The sequence below is a fragment of the Heloderma suspectum genome, chromosome 2 (genome assembly GCF_057233095.1).
Source record: "Heloderma suspectum isolate Gila_16-S chromosome 2, 16-S_ref, whole genome shotgun sequence".
In the NCBI taxonomy this organism is placed as follows: domain Eukaryota; kingdom Metazoa; phylum Chordata; class Lepidosauria; order Squamata; family Helodermatidae; genus Heloderma; species Heloderma suspectum.
Window position 1 is genome coordinate 110,757,054 of NC_139459.1, and position 14,917 is coordinate 110,771,970.

The window sequence follows — 14,917 nt, forward strand, 5'->3', positions numbered from 1 at the left end:
TTTGTAACTCCCACGCATCATCTCATGGGGTCAAAGCCAGAAGAAATAGTCACCACATAAAAACTACAGTTAAAGGTTATCTTATAGCAATTTTTATCATATCAAGAATTAATGTAAAACTCCATCATGCATGTCTGATTATAGCCCAGCGATATGTATTCTTGTAACTCCCTGAATGCTCCAGAGTCCATGACCGGGTTCGGATCACGGGAGTAAAAGAAGCTGTTGTGGCTTCTTCTCCTGCCCCTGCGATTTGCATAATTGCCCACTATACAGCCCGGGTTGGTGTGTCATCTGAACCTGGCATGGTGCATGGCAGGGGTGGCTTCTTACCCATGCCACAAACCATGGCTTGTAGAAGGGGTTATGGTGTTGGTAAGAAGGACCCCCACCATGCACCATGCTGGGTTCGGACAACACAGCAACTTCTGCTGCATCACGGGTAATTATGGAAATCGCAGTTGCGTGCATAGCAAGTGTGGGAGAAGAAGTCACAATGGTTCCTTTCACCCCGCAATCATTCAAACGCAGCCAGTGTCACACTACTGTACTTTTCCAGTCTTTTAGAATGAACTGTACAGGTGTTTGAACTGTCAAGTAGCGTGAGTAGTGTGAAAGTATTTTAACATATGAAACTGCATTATACTGTCAGCCTATCAATCCATCTAGCCTACTGTCCAAAGTCTCAGACTGAGGTCTCTTCCATTCTTGCTACACAATATCCTTTAAAAAACACTATATTTTCCAGAGATTGGACCAGGGATCTTTTGCATGCAAAGAATGCACTCCACTACTGAGGTATGGCCCAAGTCCAAAAGACTGTTTTTGCACTTTGAGCGTAAGAATGATCTCCAGCATTCTGTTGCTTTTCCCAGAATTCTTTGCCTGATCTCTTAAACAGTGAGCTTCCTTTCGACACTTCCTTTGGCTCTAAACATTAGGGAAAATAAAAATCTTTCTAGAAAACACTGAAGCAGGACACAAACTCCTTGAATAAGAAAACCCTGTACAAATTACAAAGCATAAATAAAAAGTAGACTCTGAGGGCGAATTTAACCCATTTTCCCTAGGCTTACATGCTGGAGAATGGAAAATAAAATCCAACTAATTTGAAGCAAAGCCAGTCTTAATTACCTTTGCCTGTGCCAATATCCATCGTTTGGAAAATTAAATCCTTTTCAACAGCACCACTGAAGTCCTCATGGGGTCGAATGTGATTTTCCTGCTTAAGGCCTCTTCTGACCAATGTGAGTCCAACTGTTTGGCCAGTATGCCGCAGAACCTCCACCGCTTGCTGGTTGGTAAAACCCTGAAGATTGGTTCCATCCACCTGAAGGATTAAACATATGTTAATTTCCAGCAGGCCACTGCAAGGAGGCAAAGTATACAAGAATTGTGTTATTCAAAATGAGCCAAACCTCATTTTAGCCATTTGCAAAATGTCAGCTTTTATTTTGGTCTCCAGACACTTAGATCTTTTATCTTTTGCTTCGCTCTCTCTGTACATCTCAGTAAACTACACGCAGATTTATTCAGCTTTTCGTGTTTATATGAAGCCACACTAAGAGCACAAAGCCAAGTTTATGTAAATATTTTACATCATAACCATATTACTTCCTTGCTCGGTTACTATTGCTAAATAAACAGTCCAGTGTTATAAGTAATCATGTGCTAACCAACTATAACACTTCCACACATTCATGTAATCAGTGACAACTGGAATGATCAAATGAATATATGGAAAACTGCAGAGGGTGAATACAGCAATTGTGTTGTGGTCTGCATATGGTTACAGCTACCGTTAGCAACATTTGCATTACTAAACATGTTTCCAAGTGCAGATCAGTAATAATAGGCATACAAAAAGCTCCAGTGTTTGGAACAGACAGCTGAATCTGGTGATGGAGGTACTACACACAGACCCACATGAAGGACACATTCCAATTCCTAAGATGCAGTACACTCAAAGCAGCCTCAAGTACCACTGCTATGGAGTGCACGTCTCCATACACTGGTGAGTAGGTGGCCCAGTCCTATGTGACAGTTAATCAGTGTTTAGGATACAGTGCATTTTCTATTAGTAACAGGAAAGCAAATCTTAAAAGAAAACCCCAAACATCTGGAGAAAACTGAACCATGGTCCACAAATTTGTAAGATAACATAAGAAAAGTTGTGTTAGATAAGACCAAAGGCCTATATGGTCAACCAAAGGCCTATGGGAAGCCTACAAGCAGGACAATAGCTGGACTCTCCTGACTGCATTCCTGAGCAATTGGTGTTCAGAAGCACACTACCTCTGATATTGGAAGTCATATACAGCCATCATGACTAGTAGCCACTGGTAGCCCTGTCATTCATGAAAGTCTAATCTCCTTTTAAAGCCGTCCAAAACAGGGGCAATCACTTCATCTTGTGATCGCATGTTCCATAGTTTAACTATGGAACTTGTTTAGCTTTTGTGAAGACGTTTCAGTTCCATGAAGATGTACTTCGTTTGTCTGTCCTGAACTTCCTGCTATTCCACTACATTGGATGATCCCAGGTTCTAGTATTATGAGAGTATTTATCCAAGTGTGATAGCACCATAGATTTATATAAAGGCATTATGATATTCAGTTTTACTTTAGATTCCTTTCCTAATTATCCCCAACATGGAATATGCCTTTTTCATAGCAGCTACACACTGAGTCAACACTTTCATCGAGCTGTCCACCACAACCCCAAGATCCCTTTCCTGGTTAGTCACTCAGATCCCATCAGAGTATATGTGAATTTAGGGGGAAAAATTTCCCCAATGTGCATCTCTTTACACTTACATATACTGAAGAGCATTTGCCATTTTAATGTCCATTCCCCCTATTTGGAGAGATCCATTTCCAACTCTTCACCATCCCTCTTTTTAACCACTCTTAAATAATTTGGTGTCATCAATAAACATGGCCACTTCGCTGCTCACTCCTAACTCCAGTTAATTTATGAACATGTTAAAAAGCACTGGTCCCAGTCAAGACTCTTGGGGGGAATCCCTCTGTTTACACCTCTCCACTGTGAGAACTGTCCATTTATTCCTACTCTCTACTTTCTGTACTTTAACCAGTTTGTGATCCATAAGAGGACCTCTCCTCTTATCTCATAACTGCTAAGTTTACTCAAGAGATTTTGGTGAGGGACTTCGTCAAATGCTTTTTGAAAGTCCAAGTAAACCATGTCTATCCAAAGTCCAAGTAAACCATGTCTATCCAAAGTCCAAGTAAACCATGTCTATCCACATGCTTGTTGACACAGTCACAGAACTCTAAAAGTTTAGTGAGACAGGACTTAGCTTTCTAGAAGCCATGCTGATTCTTCTTCAGCAAAACTTCTATATGCTTGATAAATTTACCTGTAATATTGCTTTCCACCAATTTACCCAGAGAAGTTGTAAAGCTAACAAACCTGTAATTTCCTAGGTCCTGTTTCTCTCCCCCTGCCCCTGATCGCTTTTTAAAGACTGGTGTTACACTGGGCACTTTCTAGTCCCCTGGTACAGAGCCAGATCTTAGGAACATATTACATTTTTTTTGTCAGAGAAGTAGAGTTCAACTGAAGAACTCTTGGTTGCATACCATCTCAATCCAGTGATTTGTTTGTTTTCAATTTGTCAGTAAGGCAATAAGGCGTGAATAATAAAAGCAAAAAGCCCATAAAAGCACTCCTCCATCATTACTTACCGCTACAATTTGGTCTCCAACGTGGATTCTACCATCATGCTCAACTGCACTGCCTTTTGTAATACTCTTTACAAAAATACCAGAAGGTTCTGTGATTTAAAAGTAAAAGTCATGTGATTAAAACAACACTTGAGCTACTGCTTTGTCAGTCCCTACTACCTGAGCCCACAGACCCAAGCAGAGCATACCAACACTGGTCTCTAGGACACTTAAGCAAAATTCTACGCTAGATTCCCATCCTAGCACTTAATCTGAATCATTTACAACAGATTCACTGACGCCATATTTCTGAAAGGGCCACATCATAAAAGGCAGGAGACAAACTTGCATTTTAACACACAGGTACTTAAAAGCAGAGTGTTCCAGCTTATTACTGGATCCTGGGAACTTGCAGATGCCTTATATCTGCATCTTTTGAAGATCAGTATCTTTTAAATCATGCATTAGTTTCCCACATACATTTCAGCTTGTGTCTGTGCTATAAATGTAACGAGTGAAGCGAATCAAGTCCACTAATTAAATGAGGTGACCTGAACTTTGAAAATAAGCCGATTGGAGTGGCGCTGACATCAAGGTTTGATTCCATACCAAGTAAATGCATTCACAGAATTCAAGCTATTCCAGTTTGCAAAACTATCATTAAAATGAAATCCAAATTTCAAAATGAAAAACAATACACAACTACTTTTCTTTTCTTGCAGAAAGATTACACTACGTATCGCAACCTTCTGTATTTTAAACATTTAGATTGTCATTTGAAAAGCTCACCTACCCATAGTCAATAAATGGAAAACAGGGGCCTTGCAGCGGGGGAGGAATATGTTCAGTCTTTGCTTCCCAGACCTACTCATAATATTACCTGAGGTTTTGTCTCCAATGTAGCCAGCAATAGTTATTCCTAATCCTTGGATGTTTTTTGTAAGTTCCACATCAAATGTGTTTCCATCTATAACATTTTCAGCTTGCGTCTCTTCCTCTCTCTTAGAAAGAAAGAAAAAATCAGTCATGTTCCACAAACGCAGTCCTTACAGTAAGGGTGTTGCACCTCAGACCCACGGGCCAAATCCACCCCTCCAGGGTTCCCCAGAAAGACTTGTCCCTTCTGCTGCTCCCATGCCATTTTGCCTGACTGACCATCATTTCATGATTTCCCAGCTTTCAAGCAGTTTTTTCCCATTCTAAAAGGTTGAAATGTCTCTCCTAAGGCTTAATGACTGGTAATAAGAGCTTTAAGCTACAATATGCTGGTATTTTTGCACTTTTGGTCCAGCCTTTCGACACCCCTACCTTACAGGAACTGACAAAGTTGTTATATTTCTCATCCAAGCCCTAATAGTCAGGCACCCGAGTTGCAAATAGATAGCGTTACTCACCAGAACACTACTGGTTACACAGCCAGCAACATTCTGGCAGAATTAGTGAAGCTTCGACAAAGTTAACATTACTTGCCAATTCAGGTCAGGCCTTCAAAGTGCTTTTCTTAAAGTGGGCTTGCACTGCTACCCTATAACCTATAAAGTGTTTTGCAGTTTGCGTCTCTATACAGTACTTTGCAGTTTGGAGATCTTTTAAGCTTCAGCTCCACTAAGATCACTATCATTCAACAGAAACAAATTAGCGGTCAAAGTAAACAAAAACAATTAAAATTAAATTGAGAGAGAGAGAGAGAGAGAGAGAGAGTGAGTGTATCTCTCTCTCTCTCTCAAACAAATAAAATCTGAAACTTTCCATTCAAGAGCTAAAATTTAAAAACAAATAGTTTTACTGAACATATTGTTGACATCCTTCCAAATCCTAATACTACCACAACAGACTAGTTTTAAGTGAAAATAATGAATAGAAAAGTAAATTAGCCAAAAGCACTCATCCTATGAATGTTAACTGGAAGAAGAGCCAAATTTTGCATATAATAAATTGTATCCACTAAAAATATATTATAATTTAACTGCATCTGTTTTATTTAAAAAAAGTAACACATTCAGCTCATGGGATTATGCCTAATCAATTTGTGTGCATGATCCCTTCCAATAAAATGTTGTCTCAGGTATATGTATATCTATGGAAAAAGTTTCAAAAACCATCTTGATGATGCAAAATGTTATAGGAGGTGATTATCACCAATTCCCCCCCTCCCCCTGCAGTCCCCTATTTCCCCAAAAAAAATCTGCTCTGGAGGGTTAGAAGATCCCTCTGGAACAGTGGGGGAGATGGTGCTGGTGGCTGCAGATAGAGAGTAGAATTGTAAAAATTGCTTCCTCTCCCCCTTCTGTCAGCAAGAACATGCTGAGCAGGATGCCATTCTGGGACATTCCCACTGGCAGATTAAAAATTCTGGAGTGTGCTAGAAAAAGAGTAGCACAAGGGATAAGGGGAAGGGGAGAAAATAATAACTGACTAGAACTGAAAGAAGGCAAAATTCTACTGAAGGGAAAGTAAAAATAACTCAGTAACCAATCATCATAGCTTTTTATTCTTATTTCATAGGGATCCAATAAGCAAAGCTACCGTCTTCCCTTTTACTTAACTCCAGAAAGAGCTATTGGTATAAAATCAACTAGCAATTAAGGGAAAGGAAGGCTTATTTATAAACTAAAGGACAGCTTCTAAAGTGGACATATTTGATAGGAAGGAATGGTTTAAATTATGTTTGAAGAATTCTTCTTGAAAACAGCAGAAAAAACATAAAATGAAAGATTATAAGGTCACTGGAATAAACTGTGCCTTTGGCAGAAACGTTTGAATCTGTTCTCTTATCGCCTTTATTTGTTTCTCTACATTTTGAGGCAACTACAGCTCCACTGAGTAGCACCTCATTCTACTGAATAAAATCAAGTTAACTGAAGCATCCTGCTAGACTGCAGTCACATTATCCATACAGGATGCCGAGACTCTTCCTAGAATTGATGAAAAAAAATCTTTATGCAAGCAAATGAAGAAATACGTAGGCGCTTTCACTTTCTGATATTCCTTTGTTTACATACACCAACACCCTATCGCAACTCCTCTTTCAATTCTCACATTACTAGCAGCATCCTTCCTTGGCAGCTTACCAAAGTGTGAAAAGAAGCAATCGTTTGTGACTAAGGGAGAACCATGGAGGGTTTTTGGTAAATGAGGGCACCTTTCAGAGAGCAAAGGAAGATAGCCAGAATAGCAAAACAGAAATGAAGGGTACAACGTGCAATGAAGACAGCAGCTGGGTAGCTGGCACATGACTAGCAGCAGCTGAAGATGTGGCAGCTGACCTAGGTGAAGAACTGCAGCTGTGTGCCGGCTGGCACAGAGAGGAGCCGGCTGATGGATGCTGGAGATGAGGTGGCGAATGCGGAGAGCAGCAGAAGAAAGGCATACTGGAGAAACTGTTTTAATAATCCAGCTGGACTGAAAGGGCTGCCGCAGAGTAAGTGGGAGGTGTTGCAACACACTGATTGTTCAGCTGTTGTTAAAGCACCATTCAAGTGGCACACTGAGGTTAGTGGGTTAGAAATCGTTTGTGTATTTGTATGTCTGGCTCCCCAGAATCCCCAGTGCAGACTATTCTATTGACTATGGCGAGGGATTTTTTTAATTAAGAAAAATATGGTGTGATTGTGAAGTACACTCCGTTTAAGAAAACAGCAGCCCATGAAATCTATTTAATAACGAACCACCATTCAAGCCTCTGTTATCATGTTGCCATTTCCTAAATTTATGTTGTCTTGTCATTACCTGCTTATCCATCACAAATGTTTGCACTGGGGTGCCTGGAGGAACTGCTGGTGGTGCAGGCTCCTCTACTGGTCCCCTGGCGATAACCAACTTCACTCTGTTTCCACACTGCCTGAGGACTTGAGCCACCTGCTCACTGCTCATTCCAGCCAGGTCTGTATCACCAATTTTTAAGATGTGGTCTCCACTGCATAGCCTGCCATGCTGGATGAGGAAGAACTCAAATTACTTTAAAAATTCCCCAGAAAATAAATTCATCTGTCACACACACACACACACACACACAACCTAGCAAGAAACTATTACTATTATGCAGGGATTGTAACTGCAATAAAACTTTGTGTGGTTTTTTGAACAGCTGGGTTATACTCTCATGTTACTGTGGTTAAAAAAAAAGACACAAACCCCCACACAGTTAAACGTGGCCCCAAAATGTTCCATGCTTATGTTTCAAAAAGTATGCACAATGTATTACTACTACTATTTACCACCAGAGGTACTACTACCACTAGCCATGATCCTATCCTCTTCAGTACAAACTCATCAATCCAGTGATACACAGGTGTATGCATAGCCTGCCATACTGTAACCTCCCCAGGCAACAACAGTGCACCTGCCATCAACACAGCAAAGTGAGTCACTCCTTCCCATTAGTAACTCAAGTTCCTCTGGAGTAGAGGAACTTGATAATTCATGCATAAGCAGGAGCAGGAGGGAGCTCCGTACCTGGGAGCCTAGTGGTGTTCTAAAAGTGGGTAAAGTAAACGTGCGAGGGGGCAGGGGGGCTAACCAAGGTTCCAGATCACAAGAAGAGCCTGTATGGATAGAGGCTCCCCTCTTCAGCAAGTCACCCTTCATGTGTAGAGGCAGTGGAGGCTGGTGGCTCCTATGTCAATGGGACAATGAATCCATTCTGGGTTTCAGTCAGAACTCCAAAGGAGCTATCCAAAGTGCTGAACCCTATCCCCAAAATGTTTTCAGCACCTTGGATACCTCCATTAGAGTTCTGACTGAAAACCAGAGTGTATTCACAGCCCCACTGACATTTATTTAATTATTGCAGTTATCCTGCAATAGTTATCCTGCCTCTTTTCCTCTTGTAAGGAACACAAGGCGACGTACATAACCCTCCTCCTCCTCTCCATTTTATCCTCACAACAACAACCCTGTGAGGTAGGCTGGGCTGAGAGTCTGTGACGGGCCCAAAGTCACCCAGTGAGCTTCCATGGCCGAGTGGAGACTAGAACTTGGATCTCCCGGCTCCCAGTCCAACCCTCTCACCACTACACCACTGTGGATCACACTGTGTAGGGGATGATGGAAACAGTGACAGAGGCGCAGGAGCTAGAACACTCCTCCTCCTCACGTGTTTACTTTACTCACTTTTAGGGCCAAACTAGACCTTCTATGTGTGATTTAATTACTTACCTCCTTGTAAGCACATGCAGCCCCGGTTTGGATCAAGACTGTGGCAATTCGGGAGGGGGGATTTAAGGTTTTCCCCCTCCTGCTTTAGCTGAAATTCCACCCACTCCCCTGTGTGGGGGAGGGGGTGTTAAAAAAAGAAAAAGAAAAAACCCATCTCCACTGGAGCCAAATCAGAGCTGCGTGTGCTTACGTGGACGTAAGCAAGCCAACCACACACAGCTCTACTACGCCTGATTAGCAGAACATTTAGTCTGGCCCTCAGAATGCATGAATAAGGCTCCTGCCTCTCAGTATTCCATGAGGAAGAGCAGAATGCCTCATCTGCATCAAGTAATGGAGCAATATACAGACAAAGTCAAGTCTGAAAAATCATTATGAAAACAGACTTCTCCAAAGCACTTTCCTTTTCCCTCCACCTTCTTTTCATGCTGCTTGGGAGATCTGCATCAGCAGGGGAAAAGCAGCCAATGAAAGGGTGGAATAGCTAATTATTTCAGATGGTAGTCATGAAACATATTTGTCTCTCATAATTCATATGTAATGCCCAGCACACTAATTTTGGCTGGGGCTTTCATGGTGTGGCTCTATGGTCTTTTTTTTTTTTTTTTTTTGGGGGGGGGGGGGAGATGGGACATAGACCTTAATGAAAGGCATTTTCCCACATAAAACGTTAGCACCCCTATTTTTACCTCAAGAAAATTAAGACGGATGGTTATTAGATGATACTTCTAATGTAATTCTATATCACTTGATGCTTTAAAGAATATACTAGGCTGTGTGTACCTGGTCAGCTATTCCTCCTGGAAGGATGGTTTTAACTATCACTCCAGTTGATTTTCCACCCACTATCCCAAATCCCAGACCCGAGCCATCATTCACCAACTCAATGGTCTCCACATGCTGCCAATGAACCTACAAAGATAAATACTAAATTAAATTCATTAAAAAAATACTAAGGCGAACAAACATTACTTGCACTGGCGGAGAAACCTTTCATGAAATGGCACCAATCCATACCAGGAATCCCTTACATATATGAGGCCCCCTTAGAGATGTGAAGGCCTGGAAAAAAGGCGGGGGGGATAAAAATTTAAAATCATTTTTTCCAGGGATTTTTTTTGTCCTTAGATAAACCTGGGGGAAAACTTTTTTCTTTTAAATTTACCCCATCTAGTTTTTCCCGGGCCTTCACATTTCTATGCCCCCCCCCCCAACAAGCAGGACTTACTTTCAGCAACAGCCACATCACCTACATTGCACATCAAGTGGCCTTGATGGTTTCCCACGCTCTTGCCTGTGCACTGAAAGACACACTGGGAGCGTGGGAAGCTTCCTTCGCAGATGCAGCTACTCAACTGCCTGCTTCATGTTCAGGGAAAAGATATTACACAAATATCTTTACCTCAAGGGGAAGGACAATTAACCTATACAAGTACAGAGAGTAGCATTTAAACTGCAACCACCCACAAGCTGAGAAAAAAAAACAAGGTTTATTTGTTTTCAGTGTGCATATGATATACTCACCGGATTGGAGTGGGCTGAGATTGTGCTAGCAGCTGATGGAGACCGAGAAACTACAGGGCTGATAAGCTGAGGCAAAGAGCCCCTAGCCACAACCAGCTGGACACTATCTTTTGCTTTCTGTAGTATGCCGATAGCCTGTTGATGTGTAATTGTCTGGTCAAGGGCTTGCCTGTTAATAGCAAGAATTTGATCTGCTTCCTGCAGCCTTCCATCTCTGTTACAGGCATATGAAGAGTAAAGAAATCAACAAAAATAAGTGTTGCCACCAAATATTACATTTTTGACAGTTTTTCCAAAGTAGTTTCTTTTAATCCTGTTTTTCTATTTCTTCCAACTACTTTTTTTAATCTTTCCCTGTAGTTTTGCTGTGAGCTGCTATCTTGGCACCCTAGTGATCAGCTCCTTTTGAAGCTAATCCCACTGCCACTGTCTCCTGGCTTCACCCACAGCTAGCTCCTTCTCCCTGCACCCCCATCCGAGACTAAGCATATTACATATTGGTTGCTTCCAGCCTTCCTTGCTGTAGCCTGGGAACCTCATTCTTGACTTTGAACCTGCTGCTTAACAGACCAAGTGTTCTACTTCGTTCACAGTTCAAGTGCTGAATATTCATCAATCCATATAGTTTACTTACACAACACTTCCATCAAGATCTTAAGAAGGGATGGGGACTAATTTTCTTTCTTAAAAACCAAAGCAGGAACCTATATTACAAAGCACATCTTTCTACTTTTGTTACACAAGGGATTCATTTTATAATGAAGAATGCATTATCAGGCAGTCACATAACCTTTCCTCAAACTTACATCAAAGTAAACTGAAGAAAAGTAAACTGTGAGTCTAAGCTATGTCTCTTTAAGAACCCTGGGCACAAGTAAGCCAAAGTTAGTCCCTTTTCAGTCCCATTGCTTCATAAAGTTCATGCTTATTGCAGTTCCACTGAAATCAGAATGTAAAAGTAACTAACTTTGGCTTGATAGTACTCATTAATTTAGTTCTTCTCTAAACTTATCTGTTTCTGTGTTGCAGTGACCTAAAAAGTATTTCAGTATATCGTTATTTCCTGATGGGGCCAGAAAATGCATCTCCAAATAAACTGTCACTGATGTTTCTGTTCAGATAGCAGGAAAAAAACAATTGATTAGATTCTAGCAGAGTAATCACAGTAGTACAGTATTCAATTATTATTGACATGGGCCCAATCATTATGCTACTAGGAAATCTAAATGAATTTTATTTCCCTAAGTTTGTCTCTGCATATTGTTCCAAACACAAGAAAACAGATAGTCTGCATGGAAATGTAATTTTAGGATAGAACTTTTATTACAATACAGAAAATACACTAGCTTGCATTTATCCCTTGTTACATTTGCCTCTCACCTCTTGTCTCATTCACCACAACACACACACACACGAGTTAACATTTAGACTATAATCTCCTTGGGGTGAGTACCTGGCTTTTTGGTTATACAATATGTATATTGATGGTGTAATAATAATATGGGTGTGGCCAGGGGAAGGGAGTGTGATCTGGGGAATCTTGGAGGGCTGGAATGGGACCCCAGGGGGGTGAGATCTGGCCTCTGGGCCTGAGGTTCTATATCTCTGCTCTAAAGTAAACTGTAGCTTTTATAGTCTGCCATTATTTAGAGGACTGTGTAAAAGACCAAATCCAACAAGCAGGAAAATTATTATAAAATTCCACTGAGTAAAAGCCTCACGAGGAACTAGGAAACAATCAACTTTTTAAAAGCCCAATGTGTTTCAAATATGAAATACTTTTTCAGACAACTGTTAAAACATCCATATGAACAGTGATTCAGAAACAAGCACTTTTTAAAAATCCCATGAAAATAGTCTACTATGACAAAGCATGACAAGAGAGATGAGGTTTCTAAGAGTGTGACATACTTTGTGCTGCCCTTATCTGGTAAACCCACACCTCTTGGCCTTCAGTAGTACATCACACAACAAAGGAACACAGGCACATAGGAAGCTTCTATATACCGAGTCAGAGCACTAGTTCAGTTTTTCCAGCCCTATCTGGAGACACCGGGGACTGAATCTTCTGAATACAAAGCATGGGCTCTACCAATGATCTATGGTCACTCCCCAAGGAGAGAAAAGGAAAATGACAACTTGTATAAATGTACAAAATGCTCAACATATAGATGGACAAAATCCGTGCTCTTGCAAAAGAAATAATTGTTGTAAGATCTTCAGTTTTGTAAGAAATTCAAACTATACATAAATATTATCAGGATTAGAATCCTCTTGGCAGATGGCTTATTATCTCTCATGAATAATAGCTGAGTTTCTCCTATAGATTGTTCCCATCCTCAAAATATGAGTAAGAAAAAAGTTACTGGCAATCTCACCTCTGTGCCACGCTTCCATCTTGAATCTCCTGAACAAATATTCCAAGTTCACCTCTGTATTCACTCTTCAGGCCAACTACACTAAAACCTAGGCCACCACTTAGAGGTTTTACAAGTTCTATTGACTCAACAAAGCGCCCCTGTTAGCAAACACAATGAGAAGTATCACTTTGAAACAAATTCAGAAGCAACATGATTTCAAAGTTCATGTCAAGTTCATAGATTTAATGACACAAAACAAATAAACAACACAGGCAAATAACAAATAAATCAAGTGCACACGTAACAAACGGGCTGTTCTGATCGGCATGGTTAGGCAATCTGGGTATCCCACAAGCTTGAGCGCTTGTCCCATCCGGCACTTCCTCCATCCCTTTCAGTTTCAAAACTAACTATGGTTAGCATCTGCACTGGCATGGTCACTAATGGTTGGATGCCAGTTTGCAAAGTGGGGTTTGGACTAAGTATGATCAGAATTAACACATAATTAACTCTGGAACTGAAAGGAAGGGGGAATGCCCAACCAAGACAGAAGAATAAGACAAAGGAGAGGAGCATGCAAAGCTGTGGGATGTTCCCAATCATGTAGCATCAAGTCAAAGTGCCAAATTGTGATTTAATTCAAGTTAATTGAATTAAATCACAATTCGTGCTGGAGTTAACAAGATTCCGTAAAAATCTTTTGAAGTACTCCAATGTATTATTTCTTCAAACAGCCTTCAGCCTCATCATTGAGCATGGTGTAAGAGAGGAATATAGTTTGATTGAATACTCTGGTCAAATAAACTATAGTTTCTTCTGAGGAAGTGTAGAAACAATACTACATTCTGGAGTTGCCGTTGTTCACCTAAGAATTCATCTAAGACATTCACCCAAGATAATCGGGGTTGGCTCATCATTACTATAGTTTTATAAAGGGATTTGTATCCATTGTATCGATTGATGTATGAGCACCTTCATCATTGTTAAGTATGCTAATTTAGAGAAAATATTTTGTATATATACATTTGTTGATTTCTTACCCAAGATAAGCTGGGTTGGCTCTTTAGACTGATTTACTTACAATAATTTATGTTGAAAGAGAATTGCATCTTTTGAATGTATTAATGTATGAAATTTCTCATCACTGAGCTGGTTTAGTGTATATATATATACACAGGTTGATTATTCACCCTGATACTTGGGATGGCTTATCAATGTCATGTCCTGTTGAAAGTGATATGTATTTATTCAATTGACTATGTATGACTGCCTGCATGTTTGCCAAATATTAATATTCAGAGACAGTGTGATATACATGTAAACTTCCAGTTAGCCAAAAAAATCATATAAATGTTTTGTGAATTTCACTATTATATTTTGATTCTCATACACATTTTTCATAAACCACTTCTTGTGGTCCATTTCATCTGGTTATTAATTCAAGTTATGACATTTTACCTGTGCCATATTCCTTATCAGTAATTCAAATTCATCGCTGGCAGACTTCCCATTAATCTGGGGAGTGATGGTTCGTGTAGCTGCTCCTAGCCCACTAGAAAGGCTGCCATTCTGCTGAGCCAACAGATAGGATTCATTGTGAAGTGAAGAACCCACAATAGTACCATGATGGGGAAGCTGCAGGAGCTCACCAGATGAGGAGATAGATGGTACCAAGTTTACCTGAAAACCATGTGCAACATGGTTGAATTTTAGTTGTGAAGCACAGAAGAACAGTTACCTAAAAAATGATCAACAACCCAAAAACTTAATACTTGGAGGGGGCAGAGGGGTTCCACATCCTAAAACAATACATGACTTATATTCAAAACAGAGTCAAGACACTGAAGATGTCATAAAAACAAATCACAGAATCACTAAATGAAAATAAATATTGTACACATTGGTTGCATGAGAGTCAACATTCATTTAGATTCAGTAATTTCATAGACACTCTACAGCCTATTTGTAGAAGGACCCACTCTCAGTGTCAGGTACAGTTCAGTCACTGTACATGTACAAGTCAAGTATATTTCATGTCAGTATGAAATTATAAAGGCACGCATCTCCAATCACTGCTTATTTCTATACTCATATTAAAAATAACAACACAAAGTGCTATCAAGCCAAAGTTAAGCAATTTTAAGTTCCACTGATTTCAATGGGACTTAAGCACATGCTTAAAACAC

At 40.3% G+C, this 14,917-nt stretch overlaps 1 protein-coding gene across 27 annotated transcripts in view; it reads right to left on the reverse strand.

Moving 5' to 3' along the window:
• The window catches only part of MPDZ (multiple PDZ domain crumbs cell polarity complex component), a 136,933-nt gene that overhangs the window by 96,107 nt on the left and 25,909 nt on the right, over positions 1–14,917 (reverse strand). For all 27 annotated transcript variants that reach the window (XM_084834489.1, XM_084834490.1, XM_084834510.1 and 24 more), the window contains 8 exons: positions 14,190–14,411; positions 12,750–12,889; positions 10,372–10,585; positions 9,631–9,759; positions 7,420–7,623; positions 4,571–4,691; positions 3,712–3,800; positions 1,135–1,330 (listed from right to left, as the gene is read on the reverse strand). In XM_084834489.1, coding sequence (XP_084690615.1) covers positions 1,135–1,330; positions 3,712–3,800; positions 4,571–4,691; positions 7,420–7,623; positions 9,631–9,759; positions 10,372–10,585; positions 12,750–12,889; positions 14,190–14,411 — 1,315 coding nt within the window. The remainder of the gene's footprint in view (positions 1–1,134; positions 1,331–3,711; positions 3,801–4,570; positions 4,692–7,419; positions 7,624–9,630; positions 9,760–10,371; positions 10,586–12,749; positions 12,890–14,189; positions 14,412–14,917) is intronic.